Source organism: Perna viridis, chromosome 1 (assembly GCF_037379345.1).
Source record: "Perna viridis isolate PV_CMFRI_1.1 ecotype Kerala chromosome 1, ASM3737934v1, whole genome shotgun sequence".
Classification (NCBI taxonomy): domain Eukaryota; kingdom Metazoa; phylum Mollusca; class Bivalvia; order Mytilida; family Mytilidae; genus Perna; species Perna viridis.
The window spans coordinates 22944012-22959969 of record NC_142445.1 but is presented as its reverse complement, the minus strand read 5'-3'; the positions used below and the strand labels follow the sequence as shown (position 1 = coordinate 22959969).

Sequence of the window (15958 nt, the reverse complement as noted above, 5' to 3'; positions counted from 1 at the left end):
TCATACCAAGTTTGGTTCTAATTAGTCAAGTAGTTTCAGAGGAGAAGAGTTTTGCATAATTGTTGACGACGACAGACGACAACGAATGATGCCAAGTGATGGCAATAGCTCACATGGCCTTTCCTGAAACCACTAACTATATTATGTCTATGTTTAAGTTTTTTTTTCTTTTTTATGTATGTCAATGTGTACATGTACTGAGTAATTTGACAGCAAAAATTACATGCGTAAAACATTTAAGAGATTAATTCAAATATGCAATGCCTTTTTTTTTTATTTCCAGTTTTTAATTTTAATTTTAATTTCTTTAAATTCTTTCTTAGCAAAATCAGAGAAAAGCCTTGGCAACAAGTATTAGAAGTAAGAAAAAGAAAAGATTTCCGAAAATCAAAATGTCCAATAATTAAGTTCCTGCATGCAATTTATCAGTTTCGCAATTAAATTAATTGAATAAACAAGTGTGGCTTTATTGTTGGTTTAATATAAATAATGTTTTATAAAATAAAAAAAAAATATACAAATGTAGTTGTTAATTTGTAGTATTAAAAATTATAATTGAATTAACATTAAATGATGACTGGCAAATGATAACAGAAATGTAGACCCAACAACCCAAGGCAAAGTATTATAAATATGAAACTACAAAAATGGTGAACAGGTGAACAGGAAAGTAGGCGCAACAACTCTGTTGGCAAACAGGTTTTGTGGTGAAAAGACCCAGGTTCTTTTGTTCCTATGAATAGATAGGTACATCAGGGACATATACATCATATGTATATCCATGGATTCATGTAGCTTAGTTTATTCTCAATGATTTTGATCAACACTTTATGCTTCATATAGTGTTTGGCTGCACTTCACATGTAATTTAATGGTTATTAAGCAATTTTAATTCATTGTTTGGTATCAATTAAACTCTTTTTAATTAATAGAAAAGTTAATGTAAAACACTGTAACTTGATGCATGTGACGATGAAATATTCATTGATAAACTAGTGCATCAATATCAACTTTCAAAATTATTTACATGGATTTGTAATAAAAACCTAAAGCATTTACATTTAATTTTACTCTCTGTTTTGTTATGTAGAATGTTTTATTATGAACAACTCTACTCCTCCCTCTTTACCAAATTTGCACAGATAGGTATAAGATGTAAAATAGTTCCCACCTTTAATATTTTATATACTTGTACATGGACATTGTATATAATAGTTAATAGCTAGGCAAGTGAATGCTGAAAATTTCGGTTTGTATTAAATAACTGGTTTTAAACAAATCCTATGGCAAGCCAAAGTGGTCAAAAAGCCATATTTTAATACACAAGCTGTTTTAAAAACTGATTTTCTAATATTAAACAATATTTTTTATACCAAAAATTCAATTTTTAGTATTAAAAAATAAAAGATGGACTTTCTAATACATGTATTAGAAAATTGATTTCTTTGGAATTATTATGGAATTTAGAAATTGACTATTAAATTAGTTTGTATAACTAACCCTTATTATGGGGGTCAGTCATGCCAGCATGCCTATGGGTTGGTTGAATAACAAAAGTCAAGGAAAACTAACCTTTTTAGTCATGATGGCATGACTAACTACCTTAGTAGGGGTAAGTTTTATGATTTTTTTTGTTTATTTGTTTTTTCTTCAGACCAAAGTTATTCCAAATTCAAACAATAAATTTCTAATATGAAAAATGGTTGCTTAATACAAACATCTTTTTAATATTAGAAATTGTTTTTTTAATGTTTGAAATTCATTTTCAAATTAGTAGAACAAGCACAAAAAAATAGTACTTGCAAAATTTATTTTAACACTATCAAGTGCTTATTTTTGTGAAACTGATAAAAACTAGCAGCAGTCAAAATTAATATGTGTACAGTAATGGTTCTCCTTATGAATATAACCAAAAACCAACATACATTGAGGGATACATATATATATCATCAATAAATATTCTTTAAGTACCATTAAGATAGTCACACAAGTATTTTATTCATTTTAGGTTCAATATTTAATGCAGAACTTTTACGAGAGGAAGAGCAGGAAATTCTAAATATAGCACAAAGACCACCTGGTATAGTGGTATTTGGTCAGAATTCCTATTCCAAGTTCCGCATTGTAAATGAAATTTTCAACAATGAAGTTTTACCTTTGGCTGTTAGTAGTGAACATGGAACCAGTCCACAGTATCGCATGGTGAGATGTCGACACGGAGAAAGTTTATCATATAGCTTAGCATTGCCAGATGACTATGAAGTAGTTGACAACTTGGAAGCTTATAGAGAGCCAACAAAAACAGTACCTCTAAAAGATCTACAAGTTGCTGGTGATAGTTCATCTGATATTGCTTCCGACTCAGCTGTTTTAGAAATCTCATACAATCATGTCATACTCAAAAAAGGTGCCAAGATTATCATTTCTCCTTCTAATGAAAAACTGTCTGATGTCTACCATACATGTACAGAGGGTGTCTCACCCATTCTAGTCTACACATTTACCGATGACTTTTCTGAGGAGGTAAGTGGCTATGTCTTCTATTTACAACATACCAGTGTGTGTTATTGCTGCTTGAATGATGTACATGGTGAACAATGTTTCCCATTAGTAAGATATAAATAGTAGACCTGTCTAACTGGCACACCTTTAAGGATTGAAAAATTGTTCTGTTTAGACAGGTGTCTGGTTTATACAGGTTCAAACTTGTTTTCCAGTTACCAGTACAACCTGACTTCTAACAATTTGACTGTTGGTTCTTCTGTTACGTTTTCTGAGATGAACCATTTCAAACAAACCAATAATGGAGCACAAATATATGGTTCAAGTGGAAGGTGCCATATAATGTACAGCTTAGCACCACAGGAAATGTCTGGTTTCAAGTTTATTAAGATTTAGATTGTGTAGACTAGTTCATTTTTATTAAAAAAAAACTTAAAGCTTGCCAATGCCTCTTAGGCATTTTTTAATTAATTTTCTCACAAGCATAATTTATGTGAAGAAAATAAAATTACATGTTCAAAAATGTCCTGAAATGATTTGATACTGGCACTTCAACTTGTATACTCAAGAAGGGAAAAAAAGATGGTATTGTTTCCTGCTACCTGAGAGGTAGGGTAGCAGGAAACAGGCATATTTGTTTTGGCCATACTAAAAACATTATGTATAAGATTATTTTTCTCCTACAGGTTTTTTTTATATACAAGACAGATATTGACTTTTTTTCTTAAATTTCAGGAAATAAGAGAATTAAAAAATCTACAGAATGTCTCACAATTTGAATGTGTATGTTTTATTCGTATTCCCAAGTGTTCACAATATTTAGCAAATGGAGATATAGTAATGAGCCCTGAACAACTGCATGGGGATGGTCAGAATTCACTAGATAGTGAAACAAGTGTCAAGAAAATTGATAAATTTAGTAGTGGAAGAGAGAGAAACAAACTGACTCATCTACAAAATACGAAAGTATATGAACAGTTGTGTCAGTTAGGCTATTTGAATGAAAACCCCACATGCCGGAACACTAGACAGTCCTTTCTTACGGATTATTATGAGACTGATAGTGATTTAATAGACAACTTTGAGGCCTACTCATACCGATTTAATATATTTGTACAACAAACACTACAGAGATACTTAGTGAACGCTTCTACTGTGCTCAATAACTCTCATTCAAGATGTTTGAATATGTTCATTATGTCAGCATTCGATATGGCCAGGGATATGCTTATTACACCAAAGAAGTTAGCATTTGCGCGGGAAAAAGAAGAAGAACTCTTTAAATCTTTGATAAAAATTAGTGCTGCAAAGACAAATGAAATCAGGGATATGATAGGAATTACAATTGCTGAAAACCAAGAAAGATTGATAGATAAAGCTGTCAACTATGAATTCTTAGGTTAATATATTTTAAAAAATTTTAAAATGCCTTATTCAGTAACCTTACACAATAGAGTAAAGAATCTGTTGTGTGGTATTTTTTTTTTGTCAGGTGTAAAATTTTGGCTAAAAGGTACAGATACCAAAAATTTGGCTACCAGTTATTCTAATTTTGGCAAGTGCTGAAAAGAAGTAAATTACTCACAAAAATTACCTGCTTTACAGTTTTTTCTGTTAGTACATCTGTTCAAAGAATTATGGGATGTGCAGTCATAAGATCTGCTGCCATCTTAGTACTCTTTCTTGGACTTTTCAAACTTTTCATATCTTTGTGAAACCTTACATTTTGGATGTCTTACTTTTTTTATTGTATCTTTGTTTTTTATGTAAATGTAGGATTATATTGAAAAATCACAAAAATTAGTTGTGTATGGACATTTCTTGCATATATATATATATATATATATATTGCACAATGCATATGGAGTATATTGAATGTAGAGTAAAATGGATGAAGACATAATTTAAGAGCAATGTAGACTCGACTTATATTACATTCAAAAGCATTTCTAAACAAAAGTCTAAGGAATGTATTCAGTGTTTTAGACTGATTGCCTTCATATATTTACTCTTTTGTACAATTGTATTTCATCCTGAAACATGTATTTCAAACCAATTTGGTCCATGCAAAATAAACAGCTATCTGTAGAGAAAAAAATGAAATAATATAAAAATATAATATTATAAATTTCTGTGGAAGAAATCTTTGATTACATTTTTGATTATTTTAACAGGTGTAGAATTTAGTGAGGATGGAACAATTGTTGAACCTAAAGTGAAAGGACTAAAGATATGTACTTATCAGGTTCAGGAGTTAATTCTTGGTGCCTTGAATCAGTCCATTGCTGGGAAGCTAGTAAAATCAGTCAATATTCTGAGGGACTCCTATACAGGTATGCTGGGGAAATATAACTAGATAGTGGGATTAACAGGACATTTATTATACAAGTATTGGAAATTAATAATGTTTTTTTATCAAAAGTTGACTGTATAGCAAAGTTTAGGTTAACTTAAAATTGGTCCAAATTGAAAAAAATCTTCCTCTGCGTTTGATCAAATGTAAAATTTTGATATTTTCACCTGCCAAAAGCAACTTACTCGAGTTTCCTTGTCACTTTTTAATTTTGGTTGGCAGGTGTGCAGGTATTCATAGCTAACATAGTGTTCTACTGGGTAATATTTTCTTGTTCATGAATAAGCTTGATTTACATCCCAGTTCCTGAAATTTTGGTAAGAGCAATAAAGAAAAACTGTTACTTTTTATGTATATTTGAGCCTGACTAGCATGGTACACGTTATGTTAGGTTTGAGAGATTAATGCAGGCCTTTCATTAAGAGGCAGTACCAGGTATTTTACCCTTCTAAACTGCTGAAAGGTACCGCCAGAATTTTAAAATTTCATACATTTTTATTAAGAAAAAACCAAAGGTACCAGCATTGCAAAAAGTTAATGAAACCCCTGTAATGGAATACGCAGGTTTATTAACTGGAAAAGTATGCATTTAAAACCTTTTCGAAAGTTTTAGAAGCCAGAACTGACCCAGTCTGGGTTGCACTTATAGCCATTAGTTTATGGTTTAAATAGACTTTTAACATCACTGAACTATACAGGATATCAACTATTTAGAGTGAATTGAGCTTTGTGCAACATAATCAAAAATTGTGGGATGCAATAAAAATAAATCTCGAAATAAGTGCCAATGTTAAGCATCCAATTGTAGAAGAACAGGAAAATTGGAAGCCTTACTTGTAACTAAATCAAAAAGAATACTTTGAATTTAATAAATGAGAATATATATATTGAGCTACCATGAGGAAGGAAGATTTGTATATGAAATGTTTTATCAGTGTATTGTATTGGGTATGATAAAATTAATCTTTGATATTGCATGTAGAACAACACCCTACTTTACATATTCATTGATAACCTTTGAAGTGACTGTACATGTAACTGAAGGCCAATAACTAAAATTATGTGTTTCAATTACAATATACTGTGAAAGTACTTTAATTTGTGGATACCAATTTTCGTGGATAATGGAAGAAACACAAGTATGTGGATTCTGGAATTCGTGGTTTTTAGTATAAACATCAATGAAAATCTCCTTTTCGTTGGGGACCAAATTTCATGGTTTGGCCTAACCATGAAAACCACAACAATTGGTACCCCATGAACAATAGTACTTTCACAGTACATAATGTTTTTTTGCAGATGAAAAATTTCCCAGTTTTGATGACATAAAACTGTTTCAATTCTGAATAATGGGGGAATGTTAGTGGATCATTATTTTTTAATCCCCAAATATAGTTACAAACTGCTTGATCAAGCAAAAAAATATATCATATTTGATGAAGAAAGCCAATATTAAATAAGTAGCAGAATTTGTTTCAAGCAAGAGTGAAATCTTCAAGTGCTCTTGGCATGAGAAATGATATTTGGTTACTCACCATAACCAATTGACCATACTGTTTTTTACTGTGTACATTGTAGATTTATATTGTCATTTTCAAATAAGTTTTTTTCATAAATAAGTCCAAATCTGCAGTGACATCAAAAAGATTTAAAGTTGACATCACAAGGGAAAAGTGTAGTGACTTTTTAGGCGAGAGGAAGTTAGAGAATGAAAATGCAGAATATATTCACATGTAAATTTTCCAAATATAGGACACTGGGAAAATTTTAATATAATTTACTGCTATCTGTGTAATAGGTATACAGTTATAGTGTATTCCCTCACTCTTTAGTTGGTGTAGCTAAAAGACAGATATAGTGAGGAAATGATACCTGACCTGTGTAGGGTTTAGGAGAAGGCCAAAGCATTTAGGCAGTAGCTCAGCTGCTTGTAGGACATACTCTGACCGAGTTCTTCAGTCAGGTATCCCATAGGCTTGACTCTGGCACTAATAATTGTTGGTTTTACTAACAGCAACATATACTAACAGAGTCCCTGAAAGGGACAGGTGTGCAAGACTTAAAAAAGGATAGTCAAAATAGTAAAACCTCAAAATCATCATCATAACATTGGTATTATTCCTGTATTTTATGTGGAATAAGGATTGATAGGCTAATGTATTTCTGATTATGATTGAGAGCTTCTTTAGAACTAAGGGCATATTTTTTAACCTTAAAACTGGTTCTATTCATGGAGACACAACTTTTTTTTCTTGTCCTATAAGTGTAATCTGTTTGAAGTACCTCATCATCAGTGTCTATCTTGCATGTACTTGAAAAGAACTAATTTTAGATTTTTGTTGGACTGTGGTTTTTTTGTATTTCAAGGTGTATATTTTTTAATCAGTCAAAAATAATACACCTTGAAATGAGAAATTGAATTGAGTAGCTTAGAATTTTGGAGGATAGGGAACCATGGCTTTTTACCAGTACATTTTAAAGCCATATTTGATGTTAGAAAACAAGATAAGGATCTTAATAATCCACTATAACTTTGTAATTCTGTGAAAGAGCTGAAAATGACAATTTCTCTAAACCTTCCTAATTATTTAGATTGGTAGGTGTTGTTAAAATGACCTGTTCTGTCAACTGGAAGGAAAATGTGAAGTATAAAACATGTAAAAGAAATATTTGAACGGTGATTAAAAACAAGTACTATTTTTTTTTTAAAATAGCCAATGCAGTAACATTTTACTTCTAAGTTTCTACATTTCTTTCAAGAAAATAACACATGGCATGCAATTCCAATTTTTGATGCATTTTGTGAACGCTATTTCAAGTTTTCGATTCCATTTTTTTTTAACGCCACTAAGTTACCAGTATTTGGCCAATCGGGTAAGAAAATTGTGATCAGGTGACTTTGCGCTTCCATAGAAGAGCGTCCTTAAGGTCAAAGGGTAAAAAGCGAAACTATACTGACTGTGTCGGAAAAATGTAATCCAAGGATAATGACTGGACAAAGAAAATAGACATGTACAAATAAAGGACATGAAATAACCAAAATACACTCACATAGAAACAAAAGTAACTGAGCAATGTGATCTCCACTAAAAACTGGGAGCATGTAAACTTGAAATACATGTATACATTTGTAGGTATATATAAAAGTGGTGATGTATTCATCTGATTTAAAACATGACTGTTTTGATAATAAATACATATATATACTATTTTATCCTGTAAAGTTCTGTTGACTCTTTAAGATAAAATTATATTCATAGTTATTCAATCTTGAAAACAAAAAAATGATAAATAGAAGCTTATGATTATTGAAATGTTCCGCTTGACAAGATCTTTTATGCTTTTTTGTGGCGTAGTAACCATAATCCTTGTGTGAGTTATTAACTTTCTCTCATGAAAACAACCAACAAACTCTCCATAATTCATTGCCATTTATGGGTCTATTCTGACATTTTTAAAATCTTATTTAGGTGGACCATGTTGGTCCTTGGAGCCTCTTGTGTTGGGTTAATGTATGTAAGTGTAGTGGTTCAGCCAAAAATCAAATTACCAGTAAACATGTACTTCTAATACCCTAGTATTCAAAATAAATGGGGCTTGTATGGTTTTCATGCAATCATTTATACAAAATAGTAATTTTATACTCATAGCTTGGAAAATTGCTATTACAAAGCCTTTCAAGCTTAAGATATTACTATTTTTATTTTAAAATGAGACCACATTAACCACAATTTTTTTTTAAATTAGATTATAAAAAAATACTATAAAATTAAAGGAAGGAATTTATTATATTGTGATCAAAGTTAAAGATTTAAAGATGGTGATGTAATGCTCAGACATTTAGAATTTTGAAATTTAAGCATAATTTTAAAGGAAATTTATGCACCATGAAATGTCAAATTTAAATACATTTTTTTGCTTGGGTGATGCACCTATGTACCATTTAATTATTTAAGTTTTTATTTTATACAACTGCAAAAGTTAAGTTTCAAAGTTTCATTTAACAAGCTAAGAGAAGTGTAAAGCTGGGATTGTTATCTTGTAAACCAATTTTTTTATCTATTCATATGGGATGCCAAGCAGATTCTATAGCTATTAAGTACCAGTCCATGTAAAAGTTAGCCACTGCCTATGGTAGAGGTGATCCACGATGTAGAAAAACTTGTAATATGTTTTTTCGGTTTTCTTATGCTATTTTCACATAATGAACATCCATTGTCATCAAATCTGCATTTTTGAGAAAACCATACAATCATCTACCACATAAATCAACCAAATCTAGAATGATAACTATTACAAAGTGCCAATTTCATATACAATCTAAATAGTTTGGATCTTAAAAGTGCAACAACGGAATAACAAACTTAGACTGTTTATGTGGTTTTCAGCTGTTTCTGAATTAGAAATGAAAGAAAATTTGTGTTTTTTTTACTTACTTGAATCACCCCCTGTCTGATTTTTATACAGACTGGTACTTGTCTGACTGTAAACTTAAAGGTCTGTACAAACAATTTTTTGCCAAATACTCTTTGTATTATTTTCGTTTTTTTTTTTTTTCTAGCAAAGTTAGCCAAAATAAACAGACAGTTATTTTGTAAAGTTGATTCTAGGACTAATTATAATTATAAGCCAGTAGCACTGTCAGTCTAAGCCCGCACTGAATTACGTAAAAATTGGCTGCATGATTCATGGTTATATTCAGTGGTGGAGACTTGGCTACAAAATACTGTTTTTAGGAGGGAAATCAGTGTATTGCAATGATGCTTTAAAATACTTTTCTCACACAGTGATATCATTGTGTCATCCTGTTAATTCTCCTAAAGTTTGGCTCCATGATAAGTTACAAAGTACATGTGGTTTGTCAAAAAATTGTTTGTGAAAACCTTTAAGCTTACAATAATTTGTCAAATAAATGTCATTGTGTCTGTTAAGCTTTGGTTTTCTAATGATTACAAACGATTGTAGTTGGATATATACCATGTTAATTTATAATTGGATATATTTGGGAAGATGTCATCTGTCTATTAGATGGCATATTAGAACACTGCACTTAATGACTTGATAAAATTTTGTTTACAATTCATAATCCTTATATGGGATAAACTTGTTTGTCTACAATTTATGAGTGCATGGAGAATGAAGATTTTTTTTATATGGATTAGGATTTAGAATGGAGAGAACAAAGAAATAAATTCATGAAGTACCAGGCTCTTATTATTTCAAAAATATATTTAAGTGTTAGTCTTCTGTAAGAATCAGGCAGTAGGTAATATATGGTATGAAAAAAACAATCATTTTGATAGTGTAATTTGACTCTTTGCACAATTAGAATCAAGGAAAAAGACAAGATTTTCCATATCATGCTGGGCCATTGCATTACATTGCGTGAAATGCATTAAAAATGAACATTTCATGGGCAGATAACTCTCTCAAAAACCGACTAGTGCAGGTCCAGGTGTCAGAAGAATAGGCCTGCAGCAGTGCTAAGCTTGTCGTAAAAGGCGACTAAATAGTGCTCAGAACCTTAGCCAGGGGCTAGGGCACTCTGCCCACAGAGCAACTGGGTTGTGTGCCTCAGGTGGTGGAATGGGGTATTCCTGGTATGTTACATGCTGGGGTTGTCAGGCTATAATACGGAAAACCTGACCGCAAACCATAGTGGTGCACCGTGTTTGGAAAGATGCAATAAAAACATTGATTGTCTTATGGGTGAAGTATACAACTTTATTAATATAAGGTTCATGATAAAAATAATGTGTTGTTCAGTGCAAGTTCTTTTCTGTGTTTAATCTTAGGCTGTGTTTTCTTTTGATTTAATCAGTTTATTGTCTCTCCAACATAGAATGCCACGAAATGGTGAGATTAAGGTATTGCTTTTCTGGTATCAATGTTAATGTTTAAATCAGTTTAATTTGAGCCACTTGTGCAACATTGTATATCAGTCATATTTGGCATGTACCTGCATTAGCATGAATACATCACAGTTACTTATATATGCCCCTGCACAGTCTATTGACTTTGAAATTTCTGCTTTATGGTTGTTATGTTATTTTTGTTTTACATTTTCTGATAAGGTCAGTTAAACATGAACTATATTTTACTTAGTCATATGGTTTAATATATAATTACATTAGCATCCCAACATTACACTTCCATATCTGTTTCATACATATACCCCACGGTCACTTATCAAATTTTGAATAACAGTGACCATGTGTGACAGGCGAGACAAATCTCTGTGAAAACAGTTTATGTATTTTTAAACAACTCTGCTTGTCCCATTGAATATACTTCCCATATCTTTGCTATATTAAAGTGACCAAAGTGAGGAAGAGACCAACTATTAGGGTTCATGGCTAGTCATTTGGTGGTTAGTCTCTCAAAATACTTTATCACTAATAACAGCCCTGACCCACTGTACATTATTACCCTGAGTATCAATATTTCCACTAAACCTAACTTTTATCGACACATCAAGATCAGATGAACTGTGATAGATTATTTGCTGTAGATATGAAATATTGGTTTAAGCCGTAGTGTAATGATAAAGTTGTATTTGTCATGATGCAATTTATCTTTGACCAGTAATGAGAAATACTCAGGTTGCAATGTTTAGTATAAAAACTATTGTTTATAGATCTTTCTTATATTTTCTTCAGATTATATGACATTTTCACTATGTCATGTTTGTCAAACACTAAAATCATTGTCAAAAGTATAAAATCTCAAAACCTCCGTACTAGTACTATTTCCATATTAACCCTTACTGGATGGTTCAACATTTGCACTTGATAGGACCAGTAAGGGGGATTCATGTCATCTTCTTCCCTTTTTTACCATCTATGCTCAATTGTGTGTAAAATGGGACAAAAAAATTATTTTCGAATGAACGACAAAAGACAATAAAATCTTTTAGAAGAGATCAATATATGATACTCGGATACAGAATGAGGGAATTAACTAACAATAATTTAATTTTGGCCTTATGATCAACAGAACATATTCTGTACTTTTGAATGGGGTATGTAAGTCTCGTCATGTGACCCCGTGATTTCACGAGAATGGGTCCTAGTCTACAATTCAAAAGCATGGAGATAAGTCATTTAGAGAGCGTTGAGTTCAGTGTTAAGGGCAAAACATCTTTTTGTGCAAAAAATATTGATAAAAATGACAAATATCTATTTCTACATGATAAAGGTATTAAGAAAAAATGTAAAATAGAAGATTTTGCATTGTTATACTGCGTTTTGAGTACCCAGAAGTAAACAATTAAATGCGGACCGGTCTTCGGTTTTCAATACGTTCTACATCGGAAATTCTGGTAAAGAGAAGGAAACCAGAATGAGACTTACATACCCTATAACATACAGAAAGTATAATACACAAGGGACCTAGAAGTGTACTTCTTTAGTACCTGAGAAGGTACTCACCCACTTTATCTTTGTAACATTTGAAAATTAGTAAGGTACCAATCTTTATATTGATTGACTATAGTTTTAGGTTCTGTTGCAGATATTTAATGCATTTCAGTATTGAAATGTTTTGACCAATCGAATAAACCTGTTTTGTACTAGTCCAGCATGCTGGGCTGTTTTTTATGTACTAGCTCACAGAAGCAGCAGGCATGTTACCCCATTCAAAAACAATATTCTGACTTTGAATCAACCAATCTTTACTCAGTCTGCTTTATGGCGGGTGTTTGTAGGAGAGGCAATGACTACCAACTCTATAGTTTGGTATGACTCGGTCAAGGATTGAACTTACGACCTCTAGAACATGAGGCATGCTCATTACCAATTGATCACCAAGGCAGTCACCAGCATTTGTGCTAAGTAAATTGTATGTTATGTTGTACAAGGGATTAACAAATACATTGTTTATAAGAGGAGTATTGAATGATGGGTGACAATCAGTATTGCTACAATAAACCCTTCACATCTTTCTAGATCTGGGGATAAAGTGGGATAGAAGAAAAATGAAATCTAAATAAAAATCTTGTAAAATTGGTTTTTGAAAAGGTAATGCGTGGTTTAAAAATTTTTAATGTAATATTGATTGAAATATTTTTTTTATCATGCAACTAAAAGTGGTTTGTTGTTGAATCATTCATTTAATCAAATTGATGAGAAATCTTTAACCATAGTGTCATAGATGATGAATATTTCCTTGTTTGGACATGAAAAAGAACTATAATTAGACATATTGTTTCCTGTTCAGTATTAACTCTAGGTCTGTCAGGATGAATTTGTGAAGGAGTTCAAATGGTTAATGATCTAATTTATCCTTATATTGTCAAAAGTTTTGTTTTTACCTATGACATTAAGATTAACCATTTCCTATCATTGCAATTGATGTTGTTAACATTTTTCCTAAAAGAGACACACTGTTACCTTATAATTATAAGAGGAGATTTGTTTCAAGTTACAATTTCTCTTTAAACATCTGTAAACTCTTAATTGCAATACACTCAAACCGACTTAAAAAGAGTCTTTTGAAATAAAAAAATCTTCTTTTTCTCTCATTTTTGTAGTACATGTAATAAGTATGAATTAGATTTGTATTGCTTATTCAGAGATTCAAATTTACTTTCAACAGTGGAGGGTCCAGGCTTTTCTAAAGTTTCTAATCAGTTTACCACTCTACATTAAGGAGGTAGACCTAGGGTAAGGAACATAACTCTTGAAATCAGTGATATGTTTTTGCATCATTTTTACCAAAGCCTGGAAGGCTTTCATATGAAACAGAATTAAATTAATCCAAGTTAAAATGCTGAATACAAACGTTCCAGTGATTTGTAAGAGTTGTGTCCCTTTCCTTAGGTCTACCTCCTTAAAGTGTCAATGAAAAGGTGAAGTTCCAGGACCTAGGTTAATAAAACTGAGTGTCAAAGACCTCAGACAACCACTAATTTGAACCTTTTTTTTATATGCCCCAAAATATTAGCGGTGTTGTATATTGGTAAGGCACTGTCATCCTCGTCCATGGAAACTTGGTTTTAGTGTGACTATTTTAGTTGTGGTTGACCATTTGATATGAAATATTGATATGATTTCACTGAAGGTTCCTACTTAATTTGGATTTTTTTTACCCCTACCGTTTTAGAAATAGGGTCCAAATTGTAAAAGTAGGTGTATAATTAGAACCCACGTAGAATGTTTTTTTCTTTTTTCTGATTTTGATTATTCCTATACTTTTGTGTTCCTTATTTAATTCTGGTAAACAAATGTATCAGCAGATTTGATGCGTTTTGGACTGTTTTCGAGGGGTCAAAGGAGATACCTCCCAAAAACTTTTTTATTGCAATTTCTAATTTTTTTTATTTTGTATGAAAATCCCTGCCTGCAATTTTCAACCAGATTTCAGGTGTCTCTTATGATTTTGATTTTTAAGGGGTCAAAGGGCTACACTCCTTTGATTCTTCATTTTTGGTTCAATTTCAAAATTTTTTTTATTGGATTCCTTATGAAAATCCCTGCCTACATTTATCAATTAGATTTCAGATATCTCTTATGGTTGCATAGTTATACGGGGTCATAGGGACCACACCCCCAAAATTCGATGTTTTTATTCTTGGTCTGATTCTGAAAATGTTTGTGCATTATAGAGTCCAAACCAGTTGTTGTGTCCATAATAAATTGTAAGTCTCTATGCTTATAAGTGTGTCAAAAACTAATATTGTGTTTATGCATGCCCCAACTTTTCATGGTTTGACTACTGTGATTGTAACATGCTGTGCTACACTAAGCTTTATATTTTCATAATGTGAAGTATATTTTGATCTATTTCAGGGACCTTGAGTAGGTGTTTAGAAAGTTTAGAGAGAATTGATAAGGACCATAATGAGAACACAACCAGTCTAGCACTGAAGCAGGTACATGTATGCTCTTATACATAAGATTAAAAATGGAAAATGGGAGAAATTGGTAGGAGTGGCAAATTTTGCCACCTGCAACTTAAACAAGCCCACTCTGAACAAACACTGACAAGCATTAAAGTGTGGCACATTCCACGCATGTTCACCAATTATCGTCCAAGGTCAGGTTTTTTTTTCTCCAAAAGCGAGCTTTGTCCCATTTAGTCATTTGGGGTACACACCTTCAAATAGTTCTGTGAACTGAGTATCTGACAACTGGCCATGTTATAGTTCTTTTGTAGCTTTTTATGACATACTGAGTTCTACTTCAGGCTTAATCTTTATAACACATACGACCTACATGGGGCAATTTAAAATAGAACATTTTTGTCTAACTCTGCAATTGTACATATACTTGTAAACACAAGAAAGTCAGTTGAATTTTACTTTCTTAGTGTAGGTAGCTGTTTAAAATTAGGAGATAACTGTATTGTTTAAATGAAGTATAGTTTAAGATTTTCAAATGAGATTATTCCTAATTTCTAGGGAGATAACAAAACACTGACACTGCAGGCATCACAATTCTAATGCATCTGTTCATTTAGGCTGTAAAGAATCTAATTAGAATTCTTTGACATGCGGCAGTCATTCTTGGAATGATGCCCAAAACATCAGAGATATGCAGATGACCATATATTTAGTCCCATAGTACTACATGTATTATAATATATCTCAAATTCTATGAGCCCCCTTCAAAATATCAATCCTTGAAAAGTTACCCATTTCCCATATCCCACTTTCTCCCTGTGAATTAACAGGAAAAGAATTTACTATAGTTATATTGAATGAGTGTTTTCATATTGATATCATGTTATGTTCAATTACAGTTGTATTGGTTAATATCATAGGTTGACCAGTGTAGCCCTGGTCAAAATAAAAAAAAACATAAAAAAAAAGCTAAAATACTGTGTTTAAGGGTACTTAAATTCAATTTTGTTGACTTAGTCCTTTTCTGATTGCTCTCAATTAAGCCTGCACTATTTCCGTGGCAAGGATTAATTGAGCATGTCCTCTATTTTTAGATTATAAATGCTGCCTACCAAGTAGAAATTAGTTTACAGTCAAGCTCTTCATTTGTGCGTGCTCTATTTGAAAGAATGAAACAGGTTTGTATATAAATTTGTCACATGTAAATCAAAAGGTGTTTTTTTTTTAGCTTTAACAAGAAATGGTAGAGTTGAATAGAAATG

At 31.8% G+C, this 15958-nt stretch overlaps 1 protein-coding gene across 2 annotated transcripts in view; it reads left to right on the top strand.

The window, feature by feature from the left end:
* Positions 1-15958, top strand: part of LOC148627829 (dual serine/threonine and tyrosine protein kinase-like) — a 30202-nt gene that overhangs the window by 1228 nt on the left and 13016 nt on the right. For both annotated transcript variants that reach the window (XM_088579720.1, XM_088579728.1), the window contains exons 2-6: positions 2009-2523; positions 3238-3901; positions 4677-4835; positions 14644-14726; positions 15791-15874. In XM_088579720.1, coding sequence (XP_088435846.1) covers positions 2009-2523; positions 3238-3901; positions 4677-4835; positions 14644-14726; positions 15791-15874 — 1505 coding nt within the window. The remainder of the gene's footprint in view (positions 1-2008; positions 2524-3237; positions 3902-4676; positions 4836-14643; positions 14727-15790; positions 15875-15958) is intronic.